At 38.0% G+C, this 21,663-nt stretch overlaps 1 protein-coding gene across 2 annotated transcripts; it reads left to right on the top strand.

The window, feature by feature from the left end:
- Positions 1-17,974: 17,974 nt before the first annotated feature.
- Positions 17,975-21,608, top strand: LOC122042062 (calcium-dependent protein kinase 19-like). Of its 2 annotated transcripts, none has more exons than XM_042601994.1 (9): positions 17,975-18,137; positions 18,445-19,103; positions 19,804-19,947; positions 20,039-20,191; positions 20,277-20,392; positions 20,466-20,633; positions 20,931-21,058; positions 21,139-21,238; positions 21,317-21,608. In XM_042601994.1, the coding sequence occupies exons 2-9, from the start codon at positions 18,449-18,451 to the stop codon at positions 21,377-21,379; spliced, it is 1,527 nt and encodes a 508-aa protein (XP_042457928.1). In that variant the 5' UTR covers positions 17,975-18,137; positions 18,445-18,448; the 3' UTR covers positions 21,380-21,608. The 2 variants fall into 2 exon arrangements, with proteins under 2 accessions (XP_042457928.1, XP_042457926.1); XM_042601992.1 differs by having other exon boundaries at positions 20,466-20,657.
- The last annotated feature ends 55 nt before the right edge of the window (positions 21,609-21,663 follow it).

Raw genomic sequence — 21,663 nt, 5'->3', positions numbered from 1 at the left:
ACCGAATGAGCGATCGGAAGAACTCTCTCTCGGTGAGCCCTTGGGTGAAGGCGTTCATCAACACATCTGAGGAGACTACTAGAATGTCCATCGCCACCTGATTGAAGCGCTGGATATAGGCCCTTAGGGCCTCTCGGGGCCCTTGCTTCAGCAAGAGTAGATTCACGCTCGTCCTTTGATGGCGGCGACTACTAGCAAAGTGATGTAGGAATGTCACTCAGAAGTCCTTGAAACTGTGGATCGAATTGTTTGGCAATCGTTTGAATCATCGTTGCACCGATCCAGATAGAGTGGTAAGGAAGACTCTACATTTGACCCCGTCCGTGTACTGATGAAGGGTGGTCACGTTGTCAAACTTGGCCAAACAGTCATCGGGATCGGTTGTTCCATTGTATTCCCCGATCGTCAGTGGGGTGTAATGCTTTGGCAGAGGGTCATTTAGGATCCCCTCTGAAAATTATTGATTGACCCACTCAAGCGAGTTGTCTTCCCTTGGCGCTTTTCCCTTTCGTGTGTCCCATACAGGTGCCTCCGCCCAGGATAATCCCCGGTCTCTATCCGCTCAACCCCTTTCTTCTAGGAGAGCCCACAATAGCGCTCGGTGGAAGGGGTCTGTCGTATTATGGGTGCCCCCGTAGGAGCCGATCAGTCTCCTATTTGGTTCTCGAGCGAAAAGTTTATCCTTTCAATCTTCTCTTTCAGCCTGCCGACTTGCTGTAGAGGTAGCAGGCTCATACGTTGGTCGATCGACCAACGCCTGTTGTTGTTGCTCCAATATCTTCGTCACTCGAGCTTGTATTAGTTCATCGAGATCTTCTTGCGTCAGTGTCACTGTTGTGAGTCGTCTAGCGTCTTCTATCTTCTTATTTGGATGCAGGTTACGTTCTCACAGACGTCGCTAAAATGATCCTATCCGAATGAGGGAAGCTGGAAAGCCATGGATAGGGTGACTACTGATGAGATGAAGACCTCAATTCTGCAAAATAAAACCAAACCAGGAAAGGGATCTCTGGCGTTGGACCTCTGACACTCAAGTCAGAATCAGGAAGAGAGAATGAATAATCAAGAAATATAGAAATCTTGCATTTCCTCATACCTAGCGTATCCTTTTATACCTTTCTTTGTGATCGTTCATCTGCCCTTATTTAATGATATTAATTGCTAGAGGAAGGCTTCTTTGTCTTGTTTTTTGTGCATTAATGATAGATGGAGTGTTCTTCTTTGTCTTGGCCTCTTCATATTTAATGATGGACGGAGTGTTTTATTTTGTTTTCTCATCTCCTCATGTATAATGTCATTTCTTGCACCAGACGGTTGGTCTGAGTGGCTCATTTTCCTGCTAACCGAAACAACCAGCTACGGGTTTATCCGTTTGGCCGACTGACCCATGATAGCCATTTGTCTGACCGGACGGATGATACGCCCGACCACTCTTTGTCGACCAGGATAACCAAATAGCCACCTTTAGCTGACTCTTTCTGCAAGCCTTGACCACCTTGACTTTGACCGACACCGTTCCACTTGACTCGTGACAGGTGGACTCTCCCTTATCGCCACATCACTTACCTTACTTATTGATATTTGAAGGCTATGAGATGGTGCACTAGCTCCGATGGGTGGTTGGTCGAATGATAATGAGCTTCTCGAGATTTGAAGGAACTCCTCAATGATCCTGCGCACAATTAGACGAGCCAACAAAGTGTTAGTGACCTAAGACTAGGGTGAGAATCCCTGGCTAGGCCCTCCGATGCTCAAGTCAGTCTCCTCTCTTGAAAGTGGAAGAAGAACCGTAACAAAAGTGTAAGAAAGTAGGACTTTAGATGCAAATGTTTGCGTACTTTACCAGTGGAGAGCATTCCCCTTTTTATACCATCTCACATAACCTCCGCGATGGTGAGGTGGTCCTCGGTTTGTTAGAGTATGTTAGGTGATAGAAGAAAGTACAACTTGAGTGTTTCATGATAGTTTTGAGAAATCTTTTTTCTACCTATAAATGTACCTCTTTTGTTGTTTATGCTCCGCATCATTACTGAAGTTGTTGAAGGAGAACGCTATTGTAACTAACTCATTAATGGAAAATCAATTAGTTTTCAAAGGAGATTTCAAGGGAATATTCCTCGATAATTATGACAGACTGTCAAACTATTATCTGCTATTTGCCTACTAAACATATCTTAGCCGCTCCACCAGGCCGGCTACCTTACTTGTTATTGTATTAATCTGCTCAACCATACATTAAACACTATAAAACTTGTTCAGAAACTAATATAATACCCTTATATGCCATAAGTTCACTTGAGGAGTCACAAAGCATGTATGTTAGAACTATATTTTAGGAGTACTACACCTTCAGATAATTTAAACTCGTCCAACCTTTGATAGACCAGGCATATATAGAGAGTCATATATTCAATCTATCCTCATTCGAACTATAATGTATGTATAAAGAGTTTTATGAGACGAAATGTTATTAAGTCCATCCAAGCCTTGCCCGGTCGGATGTTCATAGAGAACCTTATATCCGTTTAGCCTTTACCCAACCGAATGTTGGTGCGGGAAGCATCCGACGATCGAACCCAAGTTTTGATAATGGCAAAGGGTTCAAAGTTAAGTCGTGTTGTTATCTAACATGTTGAATAAGTGTTTCAGGAAATTCCTAACTGCGGTTAGGCAGGTGAAAACCCTAGGGGGTGATAACCCTAGGTCCTAGGGGGCGGTAACCCTAGGTGGAGAAAAGTCCTAGCTGCGGTTAGGCAAAGGGAAAACCTAGGGGGTGGTAACCCTAGGTCATAGGGGGTGGTAACCCTATGCGAAAAGTCTTGGCAGGTCGATGGCTTCAGGCAAAAGTCCTAGGGGGTGGTAACCCTAGGTGAAAAGTCCTGGTGTCGCGAACCAGGTGAAAGACTGGATTAGCCGGGAAGCGGATGTCCAGCGAGTGCTGAGCAAAAGTCCAGTCGATCTGGAGGATCGACTGGCAACAGGTAAATCTCCTGAGTGGAGTAGGTGAGGACGCGTTCCCCATAGAGGGAACAATAGGCGTCGGGTCGACCTAAGATTTCCGGTCGAAAATTCGAAGTCAGACCCGGACAGTCCGGAGACTGTCATAACAATTCTTATCATATTCATTCTGTTATTTATGCTAACTTTGTGTTGCAGGATATTGTTTGGTACTAACACATCTTGCAGGTACAAAGAAATGGGGTTTTTCCTCGGATGAACAGTATCCGAGGCGCCTCCATGGAACTTGGAGGCGCCTCGAGTGCAAAAGCTGACCTGGCTGCGAAAGTTCATTGAAGGAGCCTTCATGGGAGTATAAGGCGCCTTGGAAGGCGCCTTGAGCAGGCTATAAGGCGCCTTAAAGGGATGAAGTTCAACCAGATCAGATTTGATCCACGCGGAAGACTCGGCAGCATGGAGGCGCCTTGAACAGCCTTTATAAGGGGGTTTTCCAGTGCTACGTGCTGCTCCAAATAACGTTTCGAAGTGCTGCTACTTGTGCCCGACGACCAGGAGCTCCGGATTTTCATTTCTTTGGCGTCGGTATAATTAATTATTGTCGTTTATTGTACTTCAACTTGTAATTCTTATCGAGCTTATAGTTGTTGCCCACCGGAAGCGATCAAGGATCGCGGGCCTTCGAGTAGGAGTCGCCTTAGGCTCCGAACGAAGTAAATCCTCTGTGTTCTTCTGTCTTTTCTATTTCCGCTGCATTTACTCGTACGTTTTAAATCGAACGATTCCAATAATTCAAACAATTTAGCCGCGAGCGCTATTCACCCCCCCTCTAGCGCGATCTCGATCCAACAATTGGTATCAGAGCGGGGTCGCTTTGAACTGGTGCAACCACCATTCAAGCATTTTTCGTGGCTTTGTCGTTTGTATAGGGTAAAAATAAAAACCTTACGCCTTTCGTTTTTTCCCTCCAAAATTATTTTCGAAAAATTCATTTTCATCCTTTCACGGTTTATTAGTATTGATAAAATATTGAATTTGGCAAAATTTGAAATAATATTTTTTAAATATTTTTTAATAATATTTTATTATTATTTTATTATTGTTTCTCGAAACCGGTGAACTTCTATTTCTATCCTTCCATACCACACTGCTAATCCAGGATCAAGTCCTGGTACAATTTTTTTGCTATTTTTTATGTGCAAGGTTCTTTTAAAATGACATTCCAAGAAGGATTCTGCACCGTCCGATTGCCGCTCTTTTCTGGCGAGGACTTTGGATACTGGAAGAACTGGATGGAATACCACCTCAAAACGCAAGTCGAGATGTGGATCATCATCCAGACCGGACTCGAACTTCCACGTGACGACACCGGAGAACTTATCTCATGCATCAACTGGGATTCTAGCACAATGAAAAAAGTTGAAGCCGATGCCAAAGCAACCTGCATGCTACAATGTGGCCTAACCAATGAAGAACTGAACCGTATCGGCCCCTTCGCAAGTGCAAAAGAGTTGTGGCAAAAGTTGATGAAACTACACGAGGGCACTTCCGACGCTCAAGTAAGTAAGCATAATTTAATAAATGATTTATTTGAATTAGATGAGCAGAATAATACTACTTCGGCCGAGAAAGGTATTACGATGGTTGCAGGTACAAGTAAGACAGAGGAAAAGATATGGTCCGAGTCTGATGAATCCGGGTCCGACGTAGAAGAACCGACGAGTTTCCTCGCTCTACCAAGATTAGCGGCGGAGTCCGAGTATGAGTCGAAACCGAGAGCGAATCCAAGACCGAGTCTCGATCAAGCCACGAATCCGCATTCGCTTCCAAGGACCAAAACCATCGTAAGTTCACTACTGAATTTCAATTAGATAACTTGCATGAATTATTACCTAACTTAGTAAAAGTTGGCTAAATCCAACGTCCGGGTTAAATCGCTCCAAAAGGAGGTATAAGGAAGCGACTGACTCGAGCTCTTTAACTGAGTCAGTTCAAATTGGAAGTTCAACTCAAGTCCAACAACTTGAGGAAGAAAATTTCAATTTGAAAGCTCAAATTAAAGAACTCAAGGACACGTTGGAACGGTTCACCTTGGGCTCCAAGAATCTGGATATGATTCTTGGAAAATAGCGAGCCGTTTACAATAAAACTGGACTTGGATTTAAAACTAAAATAAAATACAAATCATATTTATCGCTAGTTAATAGAAATAATAGAAAAATTATCCAAGCATGGGTGCCAAAATCTAACTTGGTTAATCAAGTTGGAACTGGTCACTATTGGGTCCCCAAGAATCAAGTCTATTACCTTGATAGACCATATCGAGGCTATGATCCCGGGGGAGCTAATAGAAAAATAATATTAAGAACATAATTCAAATTAATATTCAAATTAAATTTGAAATTAAAATTCAAAATTCAAAATTCAATTAGAAATTTAAAAAATTCAAAATTCAATTAAAAATTCAAAATTAAATTCAAAATTCAAAATTCAATTAAAAATTTGAAATTAAATTAAATTCGAAATTTAATTCAAAATTAATTCAAAATTAAAAGTAAATTTCAATTTAAGTTAAATAAAAATATATGGAGGATCCAGACTCGCTGGCACCCCTAACTGAACTACCCGATAGGATAACTGAACCTAATCTACCCGAAATGGGTAAAACAAGAGTAGATTACCCGGCAGGGTAATTAAGGTGGGGTAGGTTTAACTTGACCCACAGTACTGGTGAAGTTTTTGGATGATAGTACGTTAGAGAAGCTTGGGCATCGCATGTCTAGGAAGATATGGCTTCGACCTGGTGCATTTGGCCAAGTGGAACTGACCGAAGTTACCCTTAAATGGATCCTAACTAGTTAGACCAAGGTTTAGTATTAAACTCAATGGGTAGGACTATTTGGGAAACCTCGAAGGCATGGTTACTTTAATGAGTACCTTGTGACTCACCATAGCCCAGAAGTTTATCCAAAGAATGCTTACTTGTTGAACCCAAATCTAAACCTGAATCTAACACAAAGTTAAATCAGACCCTTAAATTCAACCATAATTCATCTCACAACAATTATAGGGTTCCCTGATTGAAAATTTAGATTGGGTGAGATGACTAGGAAATTAAATTATTAAAATTGACTTAACTTAAATCAAGTTAATTAATAATTAAATTTTTTTAACTTGAATTATTTTCAAATCTAAATTATTTTAAAACTCATTTTCTAAATCATTCTAAATTGTCTAAAATTATTTTTCAAAGATTAATTAACATTAAATTTTTTTTTATTAATTAACTTTAAAATTATCTTTCAAAAATTATTTTCCAAATTTAATTAACTTTAAAATTATTTTTCAAAATTATTCAACTTTAAAATCTTTAACTCAATCCTTTCAAAATTATTTTTAAATCTCAAATTTTAAATTTATTTTTAAATCTCAAATTTCAAAATTATTTTTAAATCTCAAATTTCAAAATTATTTTTAAATCTCAAATTTCAAAATTACTTTCAAAATTATTTCAAAATTACTTTCAAAATTATTTAAAAATCTTTTCAAAATTAATTTCAAAATCTTTTCAAACTTAATTTAAAATCATTTCAAAATCTTTACAAAATCATTTTAAAATCTTTTCAAAACTTATTTTCAAAATCTTTTTAAAATCATTTTAAAATCTTTTCAAAATCATTTTCAAAATCTTTTCAAAACTTAATTTCAAAATCATTTTCAAAATCTTTTCAAAATCATTTTCAAAATCTTTTCAAAACTTAATTTCAAAATCATTTTCAAAATCTTTTCAAAATTAATTTCAAAATCTTTTCAAACTTAATTTAAAATCATTTCAAAATCTTTACAAAATCATTTTAAAATATTTTCAAAACTTATTTTCAAAATCTTTTCAAAACTTAATTTCAAAATCTTTTCAAAATCTTTTTAAACTTCATTTCAAAATTATTTAAAAAATCTTTCAAAATCAGTTTAAAAATCTTTTTAAACTTCATTTCAAAATTATTTGAAAAATCTTTCAAATTCATTTTAAAAATCTTTTTAAACTTCATTTCAAAATTATTTGAAAAATCTTTTAAATTCATTTTAAAAATATCTTTTTAAACTTCATTTCAAAATTATTTAAAAAATCTTTCAAAATCAGTTTAAAAATCTTTTTAAACTTCATTTCAAAATTATTTGAAAAATCTTTCAAAATCAGTTTAAAAATCTTTTTAAACTTCATTTCAAAATTATTTGAAAAATCTTTTAAAAATCAGTTTAAAAATGTTTCAAAACTTAATTTCAAAATTATTTGAAAAATCCTTCAAAATCATTTTAAAAATCTTTAAACTTTAGGGCTCTGATACCTGATCAACATCAATTAGATAATTTGATTTAAACTTAACTCATGCTTGGACTTCAGGACCAACTGAATAAATAACCTAAAATTTTAGCTACTCTCTCTCTTCAACCTAAAAATTAACAACTTCTTTTTCAAAAATAAGTATTATTTTATTCAAAATTAAGCTAAGTCCCTTTTTCACTTAAGCTATATTTTCAAAATTTAATGTTTGCAAAAGACTCAGCTAAGTGACTCATATAGCAACTTTCAAACTTAGCCATCTTTATGAATTTTTGCTGAGTTACCTATTAGATTAATTTTATACTTAGCTAAAAGTATTAAAAGCATATTCCTTTACTTGCAAAATTTTTTTTGCAAGTAAAAAGAGCCTTCAAAATAATATGACTCCAAAATTCTTTAAAATCTAGCTAAGTTTTTCTAAACTTAGTTACATATTTTTTTCTCTTTTCCTCTAAAACCAACTAAGTTTACAAAGAGGCTAAAGCCATCCTTCAAGTCATCCATAAATTAGCCTTTTTAACTTACGAGAAAAATAACTAACAAATTTTTCAGTTACTAGCTAAGTGTTTCACAAGCATTTTTCCAAATACTAAAACTATTTTTTTCTAAAAACTTAAAACATGCTTTCCAACTGGCTTATTTTTTGATATATGGCAAAGGGGGAGAGTAGGAAATTCAAAATCATTAATCAAAAGTAAAAAGTGTTTTATTAAGGGGGAGAGTAGGTAATTCAAAAGTAAAACTTTATTTAAATTCAAAAAAGAAACCCTGTATTAAGGGGGAGCTTCACAAGAGTTTAAGTGTTAGCTTAAGTTAGGCGTTCATTTGAATTTAAATACTTAAGCTTGCTCACTTAAAACTTTTTAATATACTTATGCATTTGTTTTACTTAACTTTGAATTTGAGTTGCCATAATCAAAAAGGGGGAGATTGTTGGTGCAGGAAGCATCCGACGATCAAACCCAAGTTTTGATAATGGCAAAGGGTTCAAAGTTAAGTCGTGTTGTTATCTAACATGTTGAATAAGTGTTTCAGGAAAGTCCTAACTGCGGTTAGGCAGGTGAAAACCCTAGGGGGTGATAACCCTAGGTCCTAGGGGGCGGTAACCCTAGGTGGAGAAAAGTCCTAGCTGCGGTTAGGCAAAGGGAAAACCCTAGGGGGTGGTAACCCTAGGTCATAGGGGGTGGTAACCCTATGCGGAAAGTTTTGGTAGGTCGATGGCTTCAGGCAAAAGTCCTAGGGGGTGGTAACCCTAGGTGAAAAGTCCTGGTGTCGCGAACCAGGTGAAAGACTGGACTAGCCGGGAAGCAGATATCCAGCAGAAAGTCCGAAAGCGTCGAGTGCTGAGCAAAAGTCCAGTCAATCTGGAGGATCGACTGGCAACAGGTAAATCTCCTGAGTGGAGTAGGTGAGGACGCGTTCCCCGTAGAGGGAACAGTAGGCGTCGGGTCGACCTAGGGTTTCCGGTCGAAAATCCGAAGTCAGACCCGGACAGTCCGGAGACTGTCATAACAATTCTTATCATATTCATTCTGTTATTTATGCTAACTTTGTGTTGCAGGATATTGTTTGGGACTAACACATCTTGCAGGTACAAAGAAATGGGGTTTTTCCTCGGATGAACAGTATCCGAGGCACCTCCATGGAGCTTGGAGGCGCCTCGGGTGCAAAAGCTGACCTGACTGCGAAAGTTCATTGAAGGAGCCTTCATGGGAGTATAAGGCGCCTTGGAAGGCGCCTTGAGCAGGCTATAACGCGCCTTAAAGGGATGAAGTTCAACCAGATCAGATTTGATCCACGCGGAAGACTCGGCAGCATGGAGGCGCCTTGAACAGCCTTCAAGGCGCCTTGAACACCCTTTATAAGGGGGTTTCGACCAGCACTTCAGAGATATCAAGTTTCAAGTGATTCCAGTGCTACGTGCTGCTCCAAACAACGTTTCGAAGTGCTGCTACTTGTGCCTGACGACCAGGAGCTCCGGATCTTCATTTCTTTGTCGTCGGTATAATTAATTATTGTCGTTTATTGTACTTTAACTTGTAATTCTTATCGAGCTTATAGTTGTTACCCACCGGAAGCGATCAAGGATCGCGGGCCTTCGAGTAGGAGTCGCCTTAGGCTCCGAACGAAGTAAATCCTCCGTGTTCTTCTGTCTTTTCTATTTCCGCTGCATTTACTCGTACGTTTTAAATTGAACGATTCCGATAATTCAAACAATTTAGCCGCGAGCGCTGTTGGGACCTTGACGCCCGCTAGAGGGGGGTGAATAGCGGCTCACCCAAATCGTTCGCTTCCTACGTTGTTAGCTTGCGCAGCGGAATAATACAAAAATAAACAAGCTAAACAAAATACAAGACAAGAAAGAATGCAAACCAAGCTACACGATCATTTACGTGGTTCGGAGATAAAGCTCCTACTCCACGGCGTGTCCGTAAGGTGGACGATCCCTATCCGTCGGTGGATTACTCCCCGGAAGACCTCCGGCTAGCTCAAACTCCTTGTGGGTGGAGAAACCTCACCACAAACTCACCAAGACCTCTTGGACACAAGGAAAACTCTTGAGCACTTGTAGACTACTAATTAGACCTTAACCAAGTCTAATTTCGTCAACTCAAACCAAGCTCCCAAGCTTTGGTTTTATAGCCCGCGGGTTGAAAACCCCGCCTACCAGTGGACATGCAACTGTCCTCTGTGAAAATTCGACCGTTACACCCCATTCGATTTCACATTACATTCCGATCGGCGCGATCGCACCGATCGCTAAAACATGCGATCACGATCGCTACAAGATGGCGCTACAATCGCTACAAGTAAACCCTAATTCTTATATTTTACTCCGAGTACACTCTCTCCTCGCCCGACCAACCTAGACCTAGCCTTCTAGCCTCCTCCATCAGCCTTGCGTCCCTCGGATGCCTCCCCATCCTTCACGTCTTGCCTTCTGGAGCTTCCATCGGCCTTGTCATTGTTGTCGGGTCTTCCTTTGCCAAGAGGTCGCGCCTCCGGGACTTCATCCATTGCCAAGTTACACTTGGACTTACGTTGCCAAGACTACATGCTTGGACTTACACCGCCAAGACTCATCCTTGGACTTTCCTCCTTTGCCAAGATCACACTTGGACTTCCTTGTTGTACCTGTGTCCTGCACACTCACAATGCATATCAAATACAACAATAAAACTAACTTAAACCTTTGCCCAAACATCAAAACCTAGGGTCACTAGATTGCTCCAACACTATTCACCCCCCCCCTCTAGCGCGATCTCGATCCAACACCGAACGCATATCGAGAGCTATATATAAGGTTAAGTATCTCTAGGTCCGCCCAGGCTTTGTCCGGCCGAGTATTCATAGAGAACCTTATGTCCATTCATCCTTTATCCGACTGAATGCGTATCAAGAGCTATATATATAAGGTTAAGTATCTCTGGGTTCGCCTAGACCTTGCTCGGTTGGGTGTTCATAGAGAATCTTATGTTCGTTCAGTCTTTACCCGGCCAAACATGTAATGATAGCTATATGTATATAAGGTTAAGTATCTCTAGGTCTGCTCAGGCCTTGTCCGGTCGGGTGTTCTCAGAGAATCTTATGTTCATTCAGCCTTTACCCGACCTAATGCGTATCGAGAGTTATATATATAAGGTTAAGTATCTCTGGGTTCGCCCGGAGCTTGCCCGGCCGGGTGTTCATAGAGAATCTTATGTTGGTTCAACCTTTACCCAACCGAACACGTATCGAGAGCTATATATATATATATAATGTTAATATCTCTGGGTCTACTCGAGCCTTGCCTCCCGGGTGTTTTCAAAGAACCTTATATTCGTTTAGCCTTTACCCAGTCGAACGCATATCAAGAGTTATATATATATAAGGTTAAGTATCTCTAGGTCCTCCCAGGCTTACCCGACCGGTGTTCACATAGAACATTATGTTTGTTCAGCCTTTACCCGGTCGAACGCATATCGAGAATTATATATATATATATATATATATATATATATATATATATATATATATATATATATATATATATATATATATATATATATATATATATATATATATATATATATATAGTTAAATATTACCCAATAGGTTCCTAATAATCTCTTATATCTCACCATGTTCAAAACTTTTTGTTCGATCCACCTTTTAGTTTAGAGAAATTATTTAATAGTTTTAGTTTCCTTTAGGCCCCCCCTGACTTTGCCTGGTCGAGCGTCCATAGAAAGCCTTACGTTGAATCAATCTTCACCGGGTCGATTGCATGTTAAAAGCTTTATATAAGGCTTAAATACATAGAGCCTAAACGACCTTTTGTCTGGCCGAATTCTTTTAAGTCTGACCGACCATTAACTGACCCAGTACCCTATTTATTATTTTCATCATAGGGCCTTATAGTTCTTGTTGGTGCAGCGGGTTCGGCAAGAGGGAGTGAATTGCCTGTAAATTTAAAATGGATCTTTCTCAATCTTTTAAATAAGATTAGTAGCACAATTAACTTAAAGTAATTTAACAAGTAATAAAATAAAGAGGCAAAGAAAGTTACTTGTTTACAACCTAGGCCATTTTCAATCTAAAGTAAAAGAAAGCACTAAAGATCTCCTTGGTGAAGGTGGAAAAGCTTCTTACACTCGTTGAATGCTCAGAAAGTTACTAAGAAATGAATACTTGAGTTGTTAAATATTTCCTAGGTCCAGCGGTCTTTTTATAGCCCTTAGAAAATCTTATCCGAGGCTGGAAGACACCTCCAACGAGGTGGAAGGCACCTCCAACGAGGTGGAAGGCGCCTCCAACGAGGTGCAAGACGCCTCCAGCGAGGCAAGCAAAGATAAGGTTTTATCTTCGCTAACGGTTACATTTTGCCCAGTCTAAGGCGCCTTCAAAGGCTTGAAGGTGCCTTCAACCCTGTTGAAGGCGCCTTCTCATAGAAAGGTGCGGAGGCACTTCCAACCACATTGAGGGTGCCTCCAGTAGCTCCACAGCTCCTCGTTGGCTCTTCCACTACTCCGATCGCCTGGGTGATTTCGTCCATCTAGAATTGGGCTCACCCAGCTTCTTCTCAAGCAGGTTTCCTCTTCGGCTTCTCGTCCCTCAAACATCGTGCACGTCCTTCTCGTCTACCGGTGTACTCTTCCGCAACATCTCATCCCTCAGATGCACCAAGTCTGTCAGCTCTCTCCCGTACCATCCTTCTCTCTAGCTGTCTTCCACTCGACTTCTTGTGTTCCTAAGCTCCTGTACACTTAGACACAAGGATTAAACACAACAGGACCTAACTTAACTTGGTTGACTGTATTAAAACTACCACAGGATACTTATAGTTCGTATATCTTACTAGGCTTGTAATTGATCGGCCCTATACGAGTGTTCCGCTTTGGAACCAGGTGAACGAGATTTAAAGATTCAGAGGCCAAGTGATCAACAAAACCAAATACTGAATACCACTCTATCTCCACTTTGACCACCGCCTTATCTTGATTTAACCTCCACATCATCTCCTGAATGCACTCACCATAACCCGTATCACTTTCCATTTATAGTCACTTGACTTGCCTCTTAACCTACCTGGTCTTCCTACCAATTGTTAGATCGCACACCCAACTAGACTTCAACCAGCTGTCAGGTCCCGCAGACCCAACTAGACTTCTTGCTAGATATCAAGTCACTCCTTGACCTATCTGGACTTCATGTCAATTATTAGGTTCTCAAACCTAACTAAACTTCAGAATGGTATCAAGTCAACTAGACTCATCAATTCTTGCACAATTGGTAACAATGTTAGATCATACAACATTTAACTTTAAACCATTGTCATTCATCAAAACATAAGTTTGACCATTGATGTTAACTGCACCAACACAATACAGGCATGATATTTTTTCATATCAAGCCCAATGTGGACCTGATACTTTTCCATATCAAGCCCAATTTGGGCTTGATATTTTTCATATCAGGTCCATGGGAGTTATGGTTTATCTAATTTTTTCTGATAATATTGTAGCACCTTCGGAGAAGTCGAAATATGCAATGAATGACACCGTTGAACTCCTTGCAGCCTCATAAATCCATAGAACCTGAAATGGGTCCAATCAGACATACCTAGGTCAATTAGTAGATTTTGGTCAAAATCCACTAAGCAACCTAGAGGCCTTAGATTGGATCTATTTCAGATCCTGTAGATTTTTGTGACTGCAAGGAGTCCAACGGTGTCGTCCATTGAATATTTTGACTTCTCTGAATGTGTTAAAATTTTATCAAAAAAATTGGCTAAAATATAAATCCGTTCATATCAATCCCATGTTAGGCTTGATATTTTTCCATATCATGCCCACGTGGGCTTGATATGATTCATATCAGGCCCACAGGAGTTAGGTTTAGTTAATTTTTTTTATAATATTTTAACATCTTCGAAGAAGTCAAAATATGTAATTAATGATACTGTTGGACTCCTTGCAACCTCATAAATCCACAAGATTTGAAATGAGTCTAATCAAACTTGTCTAAGTTCATCGATGAGTTTTGGTCAAAACCAAATTATCGACTTATAGACTTCATATTGCAACCATTTCAGATTCTGTGGATTTCTGAGGCTGCAAGGAGTCTAACGATATTGTCCATTATACATTTCATCTTTTCCAGAGTGTTAAAATTTTATCAAAAAAATTATCTAAACTATAAAATATTTATATCAAGCCTACGGAGGTTAGAGTTTAGCTGATTCTTTCGATAACTTTTTAACATTTCCTAAGAATCTAAAATATGCAATGGATGACACCTTTGGACTTCTTGCAACCTTAGAAATTCATAGAACCTGAAATGAGTCCAATCTAAGCTCTTTAAGTCGATCAATTGATTTTGAACAAATTAAACCTATTGATAGACATAAAGAGCTCTGATTACACTTATTTCAATTCCTATAGATTCCTGAGGTTGTAAGGAGTTCAAATATATTATCCATTGTTTATTTCTTTTTCTTAAAGGTGTTAAAATGTAATAAAGAAGAATAAACAAAAATCTCCAAGTTGGACTTGATATTGGGCCTTATATGATTCTATATTAGTATACGACGTCCTTAAACTATTCAAGGCTCCTCACCTCCACCTCTGAATAATTCACATGTCGAAAAAAATAATTCAAGGCTGGTGAGGTCGGCTCAATGTTGATGAGTTTCAAGTTCAATTTTTTATAACCGATCTCTCAAATCATGAAGAAGACAAGTGGCTAATGGTCCACTAGTGTCATATCATTGTTATAAAGATTAAAATTTTCTTTTGATAGTATCAACAATTCATCGATGATGGTAAATACATGGTAGCATAGGAGAATTCATTTAATTTTATAGTATAGAGTTCATACTTTCACAGAATAACTAACTATGATTAAGGTAAGATATCATGTTTCATTAAGTTATTGGGTCTGATATGAAATCATATTAGGCCCAATATGTGCCTGATATAGAGAAATATCATGCCCACACCCAATGTGGAGATTTTTAACGATTCTTTCTTATTAAATTTTAATACCTCTGAAAAACCAAAATAAATAATGGATAGCATATTTGAACTCCTTGCAATCCCGAAAATTCATAGGAATTAAAATGAGTCCAATCAGAGCTCTCTAGGTTCATTAGTGGATTTCGATCAAAATCCACCAATGGACCTAGAGATCTCAGATTGCACTCATTTCAGTTTTTGTAAATTTCTGAGGTTGCAAGGAATTTAAATATATTATCGATTGTTTATTTTAGCTTCTCATAGGTATTAAAATATAATAAGAAGAATCGATAAAAATTTCCATGTTGGGTCTGATATGATTCCATATTAGGCCCATGTTGAATCTGAAATGATACATATCAGACCTAACGTAGAGATTTTTATTTTAAAAGTTGTGTCATAAAATCTTTAAGAAAGAACCCAACATATGAGATTGTTAAGCAACTCATCACCTCAATAGGTTCATTATTCCCACCTCAACCATCATCAATTGGGAATCAAATTCTACAAGTTCAGGGAAATGCACTAAGGCAGTTTACTTACTCATAAATCAAATGATGCCTAGAGTATAAGGTGGTGTTTGATTTAGGGGTTTGGGAACGAGGGAATAGATTTATTCTCAAACTTTGTGTTTGATTTATGAGAATGGAATCAAGATTTTGGAATGAAATCCAAAAACTTAGGTATTGATGAAACTCACCTCTTCCCTTGAGTTTTGATAGGAGTGACAATGAAAATGAAGCTTTGGACAAAAATATTATTAATATATTTGTTCAAATTTTTTTTTATTTCACTTTCTCTCTTCTTGTCTCTCTCATCATACTTTCTCTCTCCTCATTCTATTATCATACTTTCTCTTTCAATATACTTTCTCTCTCCTCATTTTCTCTCATCACACATTATCTACCATTTTCTTCTTGTATTCTCTCCCATCACACACTCTCTCTTCTTATTTTCTCTCTCTTTATTCTCTTTCATCACACTTTATCTCCCATTACTCCTCATTTTTTTCATCACACTTTCTCTCTCCTCAATATCTCCTATCATACTCTCTCTTCATTTTCTCTCATCGTACTTTCTCTCTCTTTATTTTCTCCCATCACACTTTTTCTTCTCATTTTCTCTCATCACACTTTCTCTCTCTTCATTTTTCCCATCACACTTTCTCTCTTAGCACACTTTCTCTCTCATTATACTTTGTCTCTCCTCAATCTCTCCTTATTTTCTCTCATCATACTTTCTCTCTCTTTATTTTTTTCCGTCACACTTTCTCTCTCATCATACCTTTTCTCTCCTCAATCTCTCTTATCACGCTCTCTCTCCTTATTTTCTCTCATCGCACTTTCCCTCTCTTTATTTTTTCCATCATACATTCTCTCTCATCACACTTTCTCTCTCATCATATTTTTCTCTCACATCTAATTTTTTCTCGTATTTTCCTCTAAGGGTAAAAAAGAAAATTAAGATTCATTCCGATTGAAAATATTAAACTAACTAAATATTATTTTTAAGAATGGTACCCAAATTCATACTCATTCCTATTGTATAATACTATGATACTCATTCTCATTCTAATTCCTAGGAGTGAACCAAACACCACATAAGAAGTTAAAAGGAAAATAATTAATATTCAGGGGCTCAATTGATTTTTCACATTTGGTAAGATTAATGGAATAATTTTGAAATAGATTATTATTTCAATTTAATTTTAAATTATTTTCCTATTTTGTTTTCACATGCCCAAGAAGTTTTTTTTATAGACTAGATTGTATAGTTTTACTTAAAATCATAAATCACATAAAAATTGCTCTAAAAGCCTTAAACTACATCATACGAACAGATTTTCTCATTTAACAATAAAAGTTTAACCCGCTGAATTTTTCCAACCATTCCTCAAACTGAACACCCTCAACACACACCTAATCAGAGTTCAAAAATTGCTATAAAAGTTTTAAACTACACCATGTGAACAGATTTTCCCATCTAACAACAAAAGTTTAACCCGATAAATTTTTCCACTCGATTCTCAAACTGAACAGTCTCAACACCCGCATAACCAAAGTTCAAAAGTATATATATCTGAAGCTAAATTCAGCAAGGTTTGAAGACTTGTTCCGTTTCATAACTATGTAATGGTTGAAGTAATAACACACATCTTAATCAATGATCAATATATAAGGAAGATTTTATGATATAATGATTTAAGAGGTCGGTTATAAAAAATTTTAATGTTAAGCCTGATATGAATCATATCAGACCTAATTTTATATCAAGCCCAACGTATGAGCTTGATATGATTTTATATTGGGTCCAACATAGAGATTTTTATCAATTCTTCTTTATTTTATTTTAATACCTCTGAGAAGCTGAAATAAACAATAAATAACATATTTGAACTCCGTACAATCTCAGAAATCCATAGAAACTGAAATATGTACAATCAGAGCTCTCTAGGTTCATCAATGAATTTCAGTCAAAACTCACTTATCAGATTGCACCCATTTCGATTTCATATTAGGCCCAACATGAAGATTTTTGATGATTCTTTTTATTACATTTTAACACATCTAAGAAACAAAAATAAACAATGAATAATATATTTAAACTCCTTGCAACCAAAGAAATCCAAAGGAATTGAAATGTGTACAATCTGAGGTCTCTAGGGCTATCAATGAGTTTTGACTAAAATTCACTGATGGATTTAGAGAGTTCTGATTGTACTTATTTCAGTTTCTATGGATTTTTGAGGTTACAAGGAGTTCAAATATATTATTCATTGTTTAATGTTATCAAAAAATCAATTAAACCTTAAATGTCATGGGTATAATATGATTTATATATAGGTCTATGTTATACATGCATATCAAAAAATAAAAGGAGAGAGTAGAAAAATAAGAGAAGCTTTGTATGTAGGAGAAAAGAAAAATAATGATAGAAAAAATAATAATGATAGAAAAGTTAAATTTATTTGAAAAGATGTGTTATTTGATAAATATTAAAACATATCTGCTAGTCAATTTAAAAACTTAGATGCATCTTTGGTCAATTGCCGAATAAATTAAAGGACTGTCATTTAGAAATCATAAAAATATCGGTCTTAATACCAAATTTATTTATATTGTTAGAAAAATAAACAATAAAAAAAATTAAAATTAGACTGGATAGTGAAGGTTGTTGCCAGGCTGCTGCTTATCTTTCCGCAGCGGCCTTCATCTGCTCCCTCCCCCACCACTTCTAATTAAGTCTCCCCACTCCCTCAACTCTCTCTCCTTAAGTTTCACCCAATCCTACAGATTCAATCAATCCAGCTTTTGGGAAGCAATTCTGATTTCAATTCCTCAAAGGTAATGTCAACTCTCGGAGCTCACTCCCTTTTCCCCTTCTTGCTTTCTTTCTTGCTTCGATCGTTCAGTGAGTTTCTCCAGCAGCTGGCTCGGCTTTGTAGTGCATGATCTTTGTTTTCATTCCCTGCTCTGTTCTTGACTCTGCGAATACAGTTGATTTTTCTTTCTTTTGTTTTTTTTTTCAATTCACTGTAAATTGTACTGGGATCTGGTTTATTCCTGCTATCTTCCCCGATTAGTTCAGTGAATTTCAAGAAATAATGTGAATTCTCTTGAATTTCTCCTTTTTTTTCTGTTGATATTGCAGAAAAATGGGTCTTTGTGGAAGCAAAAGCAAGCATACCGTTGCGACCAGAGACATCGACGGCTACTTCTCCCAAGAGCCAACTCCGCCGGCAGTGGCGGTGGAAGCAACGAAGGAGAGTCCCCGTACCCCTCCACCTCCGTCCTCCGGCGCCAGCACCATCCTCGGGAAGCCGTTCGAGGAGGTGCGGTCACTCTACTCCCTGGGGAAGGAGCTCGGCCGCGGCCAGTTCGGCGTCACGTACGTGTGCACCGACCGAGCCACCGGCGCCACCTACGCTTGCAAGTCCATCTCCAAGCGCAAGCTCTCCCGCCGGAGCGACCGAGACGACGTGAAGCGGGAGGTGCAGATCATGCAGCACCTGAGCGGGCAGGCCAACATCGTGGAGTTCCGCGGCGCGTACGAGGACCGCAACTCGGTGAACGTGGTCATGGAGCTCTGCGCAGGCGGCGACCTCTTCGACCGGATCAGCGCCAAGGGGGACTACTCGGAGCGGGAGGCGGCGGCGGTGGGCCGGGCGGTGGTGGGAGTGGTGAACACCTGCCACTTCATGGGGGTGATGCACCGGGATCTGAAACCGGAGAACTTCTTGCTGACCACTAACGACGAGGACGCCATGCTCAAGGCCACCGACTTCGGCCTCTCCGTCTTCATCGAGGAAGGTGAGTTCATCTGCCACCACTGGCTTCAATTATTGATGCCAAAACTCCAAGCCACGTGCTGCTTATTGTTGATGCTTTAATTAATTGATAATTTGCTCAAGCTAACCGAGTTAAATCAAATCAATTGAGTTTAAAATTCAAAATTGACTAGATTTCTTTTCTATGAGCTTAAGCTGATCTTGAGTTTGTTTTATTTAGATGTTATTGAGCTTTGAATTCAAACTTATTTGGTTGGTTAGTGAGCTTAATATTATAATTAAGCTGTTCTTACATTTTGAGAGTTGCTTTGTCTATCTGCAAGTTTAATAAGAGCTTTGTTCATGAACATTAGTGAACAGCTCACAATTTTATTGAACATTAACGAGAGGAACATGTATATGTTCAATTTATTTATTTAGTTTAATGAGTTGTTTATATTTGTTCATTTAATTGACCTTGTCTACATTGAATGAACGTAAGCAAACTTTTATCAAGCCGAACACTAAGATTGCTTATGGATGTTTAGTTTATCTACAGTCCTATGGTTTAGCCACTTGGAATATTACATTTTCCAAATACTAGAATGAAAGAAAGATGGTGATTGATTGCAGAATAGTTAGAGCTATTGTTTTGCAGAGTTGATACTTTGTTATCAAATCTACTAGGTGCACTACATATCATCAAATCTATGCTTATTGCCCTTTGATTGATCTCGTTCCAGGAAAAGTGTACAAAGACATGGTTGGAAGTGTTTACTACATTGCTCCTGAAGTTCTAAAGCAACGTTACGGGAAGGAGATCGATGTATGGAGCGCGGGTGTGATTTTGTACATCCTACTCAGTGGTGTTCCTCCTTTTTGGGCTGGTAAAATCTGAAAACTCTCAATTCTACTTTGTTGCTTTACAATGCAGTTGTTCATGTTCTTCTGTTTTGCTCTTCTATTCTGCTATTCCAGAAACCGAAAGAGGGATATTCGATGCCATTTCGAAGGGGGAATTCGACTTTGAAAGTACTCCTTGGCCAACAATATCAAGCAGTGCCAAAGATCTAATTGTGAAGATGCTAACCATGGATCCAAAGAAAAGAATTACAGCATCTGAAGCCCTTCGTCTGTGTTTCATGGAGATTTTTATTTATTTCTTGTGCATATTACATCTAGAATCTTTGCATTGAGTAAGGGATTGATTTTTCAGAACATCCATGGCTCAAAGAAGGTGGAGAGGCATCTGATAAACCTATAGACAGTGCTGTGCTTATAAGGCTGAAGCAATTCAAAGCAATGAACAAACTTAAGAAGATGGCACTAAAGGTTTTAACAACAAGATACTCTTGCCACTAGTCGATTTTCGTGTTGGGACATATTTTGATGATTCTGATAATAGGTGATTGCTGAAAACCTTTCCGAGGAGGAAATCAAAGGACTCAAGCAGATGTTTAGCAACATGGACACCGACAAGAATGGTTCAATCACATATGAAGAGCTAAAGACAGGATTGGCACGACTTGGCTCAAAGCTATCAGAGACTGAAATCAAGCAGCTTGTGGAAGCTGTAAGATGGATTTGCACACTAAGGGTGCGTTTGGTTTGCACCATTTTCATTTTCATTTTCTGGAAAACGCACGTTTTCTAGAAAACAGAAAACGACTTTTTGTCATTTTCTGTTTTTCTAGAAAACGATAGCTAATTTTTTAGAAAACGCGCGCGGAAAACGCAAACCAAACACCATTTTCCAGAAAACGCGCGTTTTCCAGAAAATGAAAATGGAAAACGCGCGTACCAAACGCCCCCTAAGTTTTTCATGTTCATTTTCAGTTTTCTTGAACTTTATTTGTGGGTCTCTTTGCAGGCTGATGTCGATGGAAATGGGACCATCGACTACATTGAATTCATCACCGCTACAATGCACCGGCATAAACTAGAAAGGGATGAGCATTTATACAAAGCCTTTCAGTACTTTGACAAAGACAACAGTGGGTTAGTAATTGACAAAGAAAATTTACTGCTTTGTTTTGTTTAGTACATCGATGTCACCTTTTACCGACTACATTTGACAGGTTTATTACAAGAGATGAGCTGGAATCAGCCATGAAAGAACAAGGAATGGGTGATGCAGAAACTATCAAGGAAATTATATCAGAAGTTGATAGAGACAATGTAAAACTTTTCATTAAACTTTGCAAATAGTTGCACTTTTATGCCTGAAGCTTTTACTTACTTCCAAATTGACTGCAGGATGGAAAGATCAACTATGACGAATTCTGTTCTATGATGAGGAGCGGAATACAGAAAGAGTGAAGCTTATGCAACTTGTTTGGCCAAGACCAAACCCATCGATGATTAATGGAGTTTCTTGATATTTTATTGTCTTCATTGTGATTCAAGAGGGGTGGTGATAGAATATGTTTCATCCTGTCATTGTTCATGTTTCATGAACTGACAAAAAGGAAAACCTGGTTCAATTTATAAAATTTGGTTCATAATGTATCTTTCTCTTGTGAACAGAAATCAGTGCTTTCAGCCTTCATTCTTACTGTGTTTTACACAAATCACGAGGGCCTTTAGCATTCTTACATTTAATA

The sequence above is a fragment of the Zingiber officinale genome, chromosome 2A, assembly GCF_018446385.1.
Source record: "Zingiber officinale cultivar Zhangliang chromosome 2A, Zo_v1.1, whole genome shotgun sequence".
Classification (NCBI taxonomy): Eukaryota; Viridiplantae; Streptophyta; class Magnoliopsida; order Zingiberales; family Zingiberaceae; genus Zingiber; species Zingiber officinale.
The sequence above is the reverse complement of the archived record's forward strand: the minus strand, read 5'-3'. Positions and strand labels throughout refer to the sequence as shown.

Coding starts and splice junctions, on each gene's coding strand:
- LOC122042062 (XM_042601992.1), top strand. CDS start 18,449: ATGGGTCTTTGTGGAAGCAAAAGCAAGCATACCGTTGCGACCAGAGAC. Junction 19,104..19,803: donor CTCCGTCTTCATCGAGGAAG/GTGAGTTCATCT, acceptor ATCTCGTTCCAG/GAAAAGTGTACAAAGACATG. Junction 20,393..20,465: donor TTAAGAAGATGGCACTAAAG/GTTTTAACAACA, acceptor TTCTGATAATAG/GTGATTGCTGAAAACCTTTC.